Below are 8,896 nucleotides of genomic sequence, written 5' to 3' on the forward strand. Positions count from 1 at the left end.
CTTTTGTTTCGTGCCTCGTATACGCGCGCAATTAGCCCCCCGAACGTGGTGACATAATTCTTTTGAATATTAAAAGACACGTCTAATAATATGACCACCGACCCAATTTTTCAATTAAACCCAAATTGGCGCTACCGTCTTCCGCAACTAATTTACCAGTTACCATCGGATAAAGTCTCACTCACAGAGTGACTCCCTTACCTCGGTTGCTCGTCACGATGGACGAAGAAGGAGACGTGAAAAAATACTTCGATGTTATCGATTATGTGGTGTTTGCCGCGATGCTAATCGTATCCGCCTTTATCGGGGTGTATTTCGCATTTTTCGCGAAGGTCAAGCAAAACACCACGTCGGAGTACCTCATGGGAGGCAAAACCATGGGGATTTTCCCCATATCCATGTCCTTAATCGCCAGGTAAGCCAACTGATTGTCAACACTAACAAATATTTATTAATACAACTTTTTTATTTACTGTAAAACAATTCGCAGGTTTTAGCTTTAAGGGCGCCCATCAGGTCGTCCGATTTTGACGACGTGTTCTGTGCCTTTACCCAATATTTCACGTTCTGAATCTCGCTTTCGTTTTCTGCTTTTAGCCTTCAAGGGCGAAGTTTCCGGTAAATCAAGCACTATAAATTACATGTTTTTTTTCGTCCCGCCTCCGAACTCAGAGCGTCAAACTCGGAACATCACGTGGTACCGTTTCATGCATTCAGGGGACCGTCCATTGAATCGAACGACGAGGAGTTTAATGGGAGACTTTTCACGCAAGGGAGCTGTATAACTAAACGTTCCCGTTGAACTCCCTTAATTAACAGATTCGTTTAGACTGTCCCTCTGGACGTATGAAACGGGCCTTACTTTGAGTACAGGTCTCCCTCTCCGCCACTTCAATACGGTGTGATTTAGCTGAAGACGTAGATTGAGCCTCTGCGTCCAATGCATCCCACTTCGAAGGAATCAGATATTCTTGTCGAATCTGTAAAGCAGCAAAACTCAATGTCTCTTTCTGGAAGTACATAAGAAGATTTTTGTTGGGTACTATCCATACCACTATAATTGACTAATTATTAACCTCGAACCAGCTTTTTAGATTTTTGCAGAGATGCACGGTGGAAGCGGTGGAGAAAACCTTTCCAGCACTTTAAAACTACTGGAGGTATTTTCTTCACTACCCACCGCTTTTAACTAACGCACCCTCATTTCTTGCTTAGCCCTCAGTTCCCTGGAGGTAATGACGCACTCCTCACTTTTACCCCTCATTGAACGTCTCAACAAACTGGCGCCGTCCAAAGGTTCGTCACTGCTGGAATTCTCGTCATCCATCAGGCCCGAAGTTGTCTTTAAACTTTCCTTAAACTGAAGGGGAAATATGAAAAGACGTCGAGTAAACTCATTGCGGCTCGGTACCGTCGTTAATGAGTCGTTTTTTGCAAGTGCAGAGCGCTGCAGCTGGTGAGTGACCCGAAGAACTTTGGTTCTAAGTACTACCTTATCGGCCTCATTGGTCAAACTGTCGATACAGTCTTTCATTGCAGCGAGAATCGATTCTATTGGGACGCGAGACTCGGAAATTTGAACTTTTCTGGATTTGCAATTAGCGAGAATGTCAGATAATAAATATAATCTGGAACATATTATTTATGTTAATCCGCAGACTTGACAGATTCCCTCTCCAGATAACGCACCTTGCCAATTTACTAACAGGATTAGTAGATGCATTATTGAAGGAATCTACTAGAATTTCCAAAGAGTCGTTAATGGCAGTGGTACGATTCAAACAAAACACCATTCCTTGGGCAATGGAGCTCTTGGACAATGTCAAGTTTCTGATTATCTCTATTAAACGTTGACGCTGGTTATCTACAACAAAAAACATTAAAAGATCTCCTTAGCAGCTCTAAATCCAGATCACTTTACCGGACAAAGTCCTGTTGTTATCATCCTTGTCGCGAATGAGCTTGTCAGGCATTCCAGCTTGGTAATTTGGGGCCACGGGAGGCAACCAAATGGAACCCCCTTTGAACATCCTGCATAGAAAAAAAAATCACAACGTTGATTGGAAGTTACTGTTTGAAAATCTTGCCTGAAAGGTTCCATTTTCCATGACCTTACAGGGTCGCCTTGGAGGATGCTGAACAACTTCCACCTGAAAATTTCCCCAGCAGGTTAACACCAAAGTCATCTGTTATCCAACTGGAATTGGTCACTACAAACCTATAGTACAAATGAGTGGCTGACTTGTTGTCGAACAGGAACGAGTAGTCAGGATTCTGGATTTCCCTATTCATGATCGTGGCCTCGAACAACGGGCCTTCATTAACCACGAACTCCACCATTCTGTTGATCAAAACTAACGCCTTTTTGTTAAGTGGTATTGTGACCTTTACAGTGGCATTTAAGAGAATTTCGTTGATATCTACAAGAGAGATGTATTAACGAAGTCCCAATTTAAAATTATATCTAAACACCTCCGGAGACCTTCGAGCTACTATACACAGCATTAAACGGGAGCCCGCTTGGTGGGGGCGGCAAATAGAGTCCCAGGAGCTCCTGAGGAACATATATGGGATGGGCGGGTATGTCTATGGACTTCCCCCAGCCCACGCGCATGTTACTGCGACACCTCATCCCGTTTAGGGCGCGCTCAGCGTCGCGTCTATTCATAAACGCTACGAAACCGCAATTTGTGCTTGATTTTTTTGACTTTGCCTCTCCTGCAACAATAAGCTTTGTAGTCAAAGTATGGGAAATCCGTAAAACAACCTCTGTGCCACATAATTTTGACGCTAGCCAAGGGCCCGAAGGCCCCGAACTCTTCCATCAAGTCCGTCTCGGTTACGTTGGTGGAGAGATTAGCGAGAAATAGATTGGTGGATTTCGGGTCGCCCCCGTCGAAATAGCTCACCGCCGGCTCTGTCATGGAGACTTCGTCCTAGCCACAACTCTAAAAAATGTATTACAAGAAAGTTCCATGCGTACCTTAAGCCTTTGGCAAGTATCTCGCTGTGAATGGCGCAGCGTAAGCTCCTCTTTCAACAACTCAAGGTTTGACTTCTTTCTTGTCCCGTCCTTTTTGGAAATGTCCAGTTTTACAATTTTTGCGCATTCAATGGCTCGCTGTATTGCCTGGTTGTTGGCAATGAGCGGGGTTGGCTTGTACACTCGGTTTTCCAGGGCGGTTGTCCTGGAGGAGAGGTTTTTCTCTCCATAAAGGATGCCAGACTTGACGAAGGTCTTGCTGGTAGCGGGCACGTCTTGGAAGACTCGGATAAAGTCCTCGAAGACATACGCAGTGTCTTCCAGCTCTTTTCTGAGTTTCTTCTCGTGGTCTCGCTTGGATTTGGACATCGCGATGCGATTGCGATTTAATGTAGTTTCTGAGGGAGGAGTTTAGGGAGGAAATATTCTATTTATAGTTTTATTTAGCAAGATGTATATTCGAGTGAAATCGCACTGTTAGACTGTACGACTGCTAGAAAAAACTTGAAAAATCGGGAAAATTATTGGTAGTTAATATTCAAATTCAAAAACGAAGAATCCCGGAAAATTTTTTTGGCAGATGACAGATTTGATTTGACATTTGACAAATTGAAAAGTATATAGCGCTAGCAGTACTCCTAGCCGACACTGAGTGGATGGTAAATGATAAATATTTCGTATCCAACGTAAAGTATTTGTACTAAATTTGAGAAAAATTTTGATTTTCAATTATTTCTTAAACTAACTAAATCCCGAACATTCTCAATACTCCAGAACTTTCAAAATATTTTCAGCTATATTTCTGGTATAAGTCTCCTGGGTCTCCCCGCTGAAATGTATACTTACGGGACCCAATTCTGGATGACTCTAGTCCCAGAAATATTCGTCGCCGCGGTGATGGCTTACGCGATCCTCCCCGTGTTCTACAACTTACAAATAACCTCCACGTACGAAGTAAGTAAGAATTGGTGACTTCCCAAACATGGTGCCTTACGACCAATTAAGTCTCCTTTTTAAGTACCTTCACTTGAGATTCAACAACACCGTTCGTCTTCTGGGAACCACCTTATTCCTCACCAAGATGCTACTCTATATCCCTTTAGTTATCTATGTGCCTGCGCTGGCTTTCAGTCAAGGTAAAGATTTAAAAACATGCTATAACTTAATTAACTATTTTATTTGCAGTTACAGGTATAAATTTACATCTAGTGACCCCCGTAGTCTGCGTGGTTTGCATTTTCTACACTACTTTGGTAGGTATATGACCACCGGCCAAGTTTAAATGTTCGGCCCCCTAACATCCTCAATTGAGGAATGTATTTCGTTTTGTCCTCTTTTGGAGAGAATTTAGTACAAATTGAGCCACAATGATGTATATTTAGGGCGGCCTAAAAGCAGTTGTCTGGACCGACACCATTCAAACTATTATAATGTTCGGGGCTCTGGTGATCACAGTGATCGTCGGCACCATCAAAGTGGGAGGAGTGCAGGAAGTCTGGCAAAGGAACCAGCAGGGAGAGAGAATCGAGTTTTTTAAGTAAAAGGTCAATTATAGCCATTCAAAGCTTTGGGCAATGAACATCATTTTAGTATGAACACGGACCCAACCATCCGCCACTCCTTCTGGACAGTGACGATAGGCAACTTCTTCTACTGGCTGGCCTCGTGTTCCATAAACCAAGCGATGGTTCAGAGATGTTTGGCTATGCCCACGCTAAAGTCTGCCCGCATGTGAGCTCATATTTTCTCTGTGTGTCTCGTTCTTTTTCACACAGTTCTCCACCGCAGAACCATAGGGATCCTGCTGGTGGGGCTCTGGGTACTAGTTTCTATGTGCTGCTACATGGGCCTGGTCATCTACGCCTTCTACCACAAGTGCGATCCTGTCACCAGAGGCCGGATCCACAAATCTGACCAACTCCTGCCTTATTTCATTATGGATACTGTGGGGGACATTCCCGGTCTGCCGGGGATGTTTGTCAGTGGGGTGTTTAGTGCCGCCCTGAGGTGAGCTGTTCTTCTTGGAGACTAGAAGCGAGAAACGAGAAATTGATGGTGTTTTAGCTCGATGTCCACCGGGCTAAACTCAATGACCGGCGTGATATTTGAGGATTTGATCAAGCCGAGGCTGAAAAGGACGATGTCCGAGGCGCACGCTAGCCTTCTCATGAAGATAATAGTGGTATTAATAGGGATCATCTGCGTGGGGCTCGTTTTTGTGGTGGAGAAGTTGGGGACTTTAATTCAGGCGGCCGGTAGCATTGGAGCGATAACAGCGGGGCCTCTTTTGGGAGTATTTTCTCTCGGAATGTTTTTCCCTGGGGCTACTTCAGAGGTATTTGCACCTTATCGATGTTGCGATTGAATAAAAATGTAATTTTCAGGGCGCCCTAGTTGGTGGTTTCTTAAGTGGCGCTCTGATAACGTGGATCTCGGTAGGTTCTCAGGCTCAAATCGGTCATGGACGGATACGGTTCCCGCAAAAGCCCATTTCAGTGGAAGGGTGCAGTGCCGATTGGGTCGCGGAATATTTGAGTATCACATTATCATCTAAAGCAAGCGCCAAGCCGGTTGAACTTCCTTTTGTCCTATATAGAATATCCTACATGTATTATACGCCCATTGGTAGCATCATCGCAATTCTTATTGGTTTGGTCGTGAGTTATTGCATGGGTACGTTTTTTTTATATGAGTACGAAGTAGGAGAATATTTGCTGATTTTGCAGGGCATAACAGGAATAAAGAAGTTAATGAAGAGGCCATTTCTCCCATGGTGCAGAAGTTCTTAAACAGGTCCAAGCCTGGCGAAAGTAATATTGATCTCAAGGCCATTTCCACTGATCTTAGATAAGGTTTGTGGAGTTGTTGTTATGTTGCAATAAATATTTAAACATGGGACATGCAAATTTTACTGTCGATTATGACTACCTCATAGCGTTTCAGTGCGGTGACAACGTCCTTAATGCGACGTTGCCACATATCTACCTTTATTACAAGATAAAACAGAGGCTAAATAAATGTCAAAATAATCAGCTATCAATTGTCGTTTTCCATATTTTACACATGGTGGCTGTTATGTTATTCGATTGTAATCTATTTAGAATTCGAAATTATAACGAATTATAACAAATTTATCCAAAAGAAACGGACACTAGAAACGAGAGAAATGGCTCAAAAAATAGATTGGGCTAAGTATGTAGCTCAAGCTGAAACAAAAGTACGTTTACCCCGGCCTTCAACAAATTTTAACCTCGGCCTTAAAAGAATCTTTGCAACTAAATTGTTTTCTCATTTTGCCAGCTTTCTGATGTCAGTTTAAGCAAAAAACCTCCTGCTGAGCCTGAAGAAGACGTACCTGAAGATGTCAATGCAGCCGAAGCAAGCCTCTTGACTAAAATAATCAGAAAAGGTCTCGTCGAAAGCAAAACCGATATAGAAATCCAAAGGAAGGACCCTAAATCCCCTCTATTTTCCGTTAAGAGTTTCGATGCCTTAAACCTGTAAGTGCTTAAGTGTGTGTGTGTTTAGTTTAAATTAAATAGCACCATATAACTACAGCAAACCAAACCTGTTGAAAGGAGTTTATGACATGGGGTTTAATTCTCCTTCAAAAATACAGGAAGCTGCTCTCCCAGCTCTATTGGCGGACCCGCCCCAAAATTTAATCGCTCAAGCCCAGTCAGGAACTGGCAAAACTGCAGCTTTTGTACTGGCCATGTTGAGCCGAGTTGATCCAAATCAACACTATCCCCAGGTAAAAACTAAAGGAAAGACGTAAAAACCAATAAGGTGTATAAATTTGCGCATTTAGGTTGTTTGTCTTTCTCCAACATATGAACTTGCAGTGCAGACCGGTGAAGTTGCGGCTCACATGTCTAAATATTACCCTGAAATTGAACTGATATTTGCAGTTAGAGGGGAAGAATGTAAGGTTCCTTTGGTACTACAACTGAAATGTGTTTGGATGGTAGTTTTTAGTGGTCAGAGGCACTGTATTAACTCAACATATTATCATTGGAACCCCAGGCAAAGTGCTAGACTGGGCCCTAAAATTCAAAGCACTTGATATAAAAAAAATTAAAGTGTTTGTATTGGATGAGGCAGATGTTATGATTTCCCAACAAGGTCACCAAGACCAGTGCATTCGCATCCATAAGTAAGTTTAAAAATCTAAATTATATCACTCTCAATAATTTTCTTCCAGACAGCTTAATCACTCCTCTTGTCAAATGATGTTTTTCTCTGCAACCTACACACAAGAAGTAATAGATTTTGCAGAGCATATAGTTAGTAATCCTATCATAATTAGGCTCAAAAGGGAAGAAGAGAGCTTAGATAACATAGACCAATATTATGTGCGCTGTGACACTCCCGAGGCTAAATATAATGCTCTTACGAATATTTATGGGACTATTGGAATAGGGCAGGCAATAATATTTTGCCATGTAAGTTTTAGTAGACAATGGGATTTGAGTTTCTGAGCATTTATTTAGACCAGAAAAACAGCTTCCTGGTTAGCAGCTAAAATGAGTCAAGACAAACATGCAGTTGCAGTTTTGCATGGTGAACTAACTGTGGAACAGCGCATAAGCGTTTTAGATCGATTTAGAGAGGCAAAAGAAAAAGTACTGATCACTACCAATGTCCTTTCTAGAGGCAAGTTAAATCTTTCTTTCGGCGTTATTGTTTCGTGTGATTTACTTGAGGTTATTAAGACTATTTTTACAGGAATTGATGTAGAACAAGTTACCATAGTGGTCAATTTTGATTTGCCAGTTTTTAACGGTGAAGCCGACTGCGAGACGTACCTTCATCGAATCGGTCGGACGGGCCGATTTGGCAAGAAGGGCCTTGCAATTAACTTAATTGATTCAGAAAATTCAATGAGAATATTGAAAGATATAGAAGAACATTTTGGGAAGAAAATTCGGTTTTTAAACGCGGAAGACTGCGAGGAAATAGAAAAAATCGGTCAATAGGTTGTTAGTTGGTTGCATGTTTGAAGTATTTTAAGGATAATTTTCATTAGGGGAAAATTATATTGTTAATAATACTTACATTATTTCTTTAATTGATTTTCCGATGTCAGAAAATAAATCTTCAAATCTCTTATTTTAGCAAAGAATGCTTGTTAATTTTTTTAAAAGTTATTTCCTATATTGATTTTAAAGTTATTTGACCATTTTATATCATATTTAGTGAGCTTCAGACATTAATAATTGTATTCTTTACGCAACACTTGAAGTGTAATTTTCTTAATAAAATAAAAAAGCAAAAAAAATCGACGTTTTACTCCAATATATCCTAAACCATAAAAGATAAACATATACAATTGTATATAAAAAAAAGGTTTATAATTATGATTAGAATGCAATAGGCTAATCAAAAATAGGATGTGCCACCAAAAATGTATCTTGAAAGCCACTTTTTTGAACGACCCTGTAAGAACATTTCCAATCAGGAACACAAAACTGCGAGAAGATATGCGATCTATATTCAGTTCCTTATACATTTCTTAGACAAATCAATTTGCTTCATTCGCATTTCAAATTTAACACTTCATATCATGAACACAAAAGTGCGTCAACGTAAATTCGGTTCTTTACGTAACTCTTAGATGAATCAATTTGCTGCATTCGTACTCCAAATTGAACATTTTGTATCAGGAACACAGAAGTGCGACGAAATAAATTCGGCTCTTTACATATTTCTTCTAAGAATCAGTTTGCTGCATTCGTGTTCGAAATTTATCATTTCGTACCAAAACTACAGAAGTGCGAGAAGATATATTTAGTTTCTGATAGTTCTTGGATAAATCAACCTGAGCATCCTTCATAATATTAAAACCTGAACTTTTGTTAAAGAACTATTCTATTCGCCCGCGTAATTGAAAACAGTGTTGCCATCTAAAGA

At 41.0% G+C, this 8,896-nt stretch overlaps 3 protein-coding genes across 4 annotated transcripts; 2 read left to right on the forward strand and 1 right to left on the reverse strand.

Moving 5' to 3' along the window:
• Positions 1-92: 92 nt before the first annotated feature.
• LOC136341837 (sodium-coupled monocarboxylate transporter 1-like) lies at positions 93-5,878 on the forward strand. 2 transcript variants are annotated; one of them, XM_066287190.1, is made up of 10 exons: positions 93-415; positions 3,778-3,937; positions 4,002-4,119; positions 4,169-4,236; positions 4,366-4,520; positions 4,574-4,714; positions 4,772-4,990; positions 5,048-5,318; positions 5,368-5,656; positions 5,710-5,878. In XM_066287190.1, exons 1-10 carry the CDS (start codon positions 219-221, stop codon positions 5,832-5,834), a joined length of 1,743 nt encoding a protein of 580 aa, XP_066143287.1. In that variant the 5' UTR covers positions 93-218; the 3' UTR covers positions 5,835-5,878. The 2 variants fall into 2 exon arrangements, with proteins under 2 accessions (XP_066143287.1, XP_066143288.1); XM_066287191.1 differs by lacking the exon at positions 93-415 and adding an exon at positions 1,326-1,456.
• Positions 429-3,555, reverse strand: LOC136341836 (U2 snRNP-associated SURP motif-containing protein-like). Its single transcript, XM_066287189.1, has 11 exons — positions 2,984-3,555; positions 2,768-2,936; positions 2,473-2,718; positions 2,219-2,420; positions 2,088-2,150; positions 1,922-2,031; positions 1,690-1,864; positions 1,412-1,628; positions 1,199-1,360; positions 863-980; positions 429-630 (listed from the first exon to the last, which is right to left on the reverse strand). The coding sequence occupies exons 1-11, from the start codon at positions 3,350-3,352 to the stop codon at positions 500-502; spliced, it is 1,962 nt and encodes a 653-aa protein (XP_066143286.1). The 5' UTR covers positions 3,353-3,555; the 3' UTR covers positions 429-499.
• A 162-nt stretch (positions 5,879-6,040) lies between the features above and the next one.
• On the forward strand, positions 6,041-8,228 carry Dbp80 (putative ATP-dependent RNA helicase Dbp80). Its single transcript, XM_066287322.1, has 8 exons — positions 6,041-6,200; positions 6,284-6,483; positions 6,542-6,737; positions 6,795-6,909; positions 6,962-7,139; positions 7,188-7,428; positions 7,477-7,639; positions 7,712-8,228. The coding sequence occupies exons 1-8, from the start codon at positions 6,150-6,152 to the stop codon at positions 7,960-7,962; spliced, it is 1,395 nt and encodes a 464-aa protein (XP_066143419.1). The 5' UTR covers positions 6,041-6,149; the 3' UTR covers positions 7,963-8,228.
• The last annotated feature ends 668 nt before the right edge of the window (positions 8,229-8,896 follow it).

Source organism: Euwallacea fornicatus, chromosome 11 (assembly GCF_040115645.1).
Source record: "Euwallacea fornicatus isolate EFF26 chromosome 11, ASM4011564v1, whole genome shotgun sequence".
In the NCBI taxonomy this organism is placed as follows: domain Eukaryota; kingdom Metazoa; phylum Arthropoda; class Insecta; order Coleoptera; family Curculionidae; genus Euwallacea; species Euwallacea fornicatus.

Bases quoted from the DNA above. Each gene is read 5' to 3' on its own strand.
- LOC136341837 (XM_066287190.1), top strand. From the start codon at position 219: ATGGACGAAGAAGGAGACGTGAAAAAATACTTCGATGTTATCGATTAT. The intron at 4,237-4,365 runs GTAGGTATATGA...ATGTATATTTAG, and splicing joins GCATTTTCTACACTACTTTG to GGCGGCCTAAAAGCAGTTGT. The intron at 5,657-5,709 runs GTACGTTTTTTT...CTGATTTTGCAG, and splicing joins GGTCGTGAGTTATTGCATGG to GGCATAACAGGAATAAAGAA.
- LOC136341836 (XM_066287189.1), bottom strand. From the start codon at position 3,352: ATGTCCAAATCCAAGCGAGACCACGAGAAGAAACTCAGAAAAGAGCTG. The intron at 2,151-2,218 runs GTTTGTAGTGAC...GGAAATTTTCAG, and splicing joins GCCACTCATTTGTACTATAG to GTGGAAGTTGTTCAGCATCC. The intron at 631-862 runs GTAAGGCCCGTT...TGTAATTTATAG, and splicing joins GAGGGAGACCTGTACTCAAA to TGCTTGATTTACCGGAAACT.
- Dbp80 (XM_066287322.1), top strand. From the start codon at position 6,150: ATGGCTCAAAAAATAGATTGGGCTAAGTATGTAGCTCAAGCTGAAACA. The intron at 6,738-6,794 runs GTAAAAACTAAA...TTGCGCATTTAG, and splicing joins CAAATCAACACTATCCCCAG to GTTGTTTGTCTTTCTCCAAC. The intron at 7,640-7,711 runs GCAAGTTAAATC...CTATTTTTACAG, and splicing joins TACCAATGTCCTTTCTAGAG to GAATTGATGTAGAACAAGTT.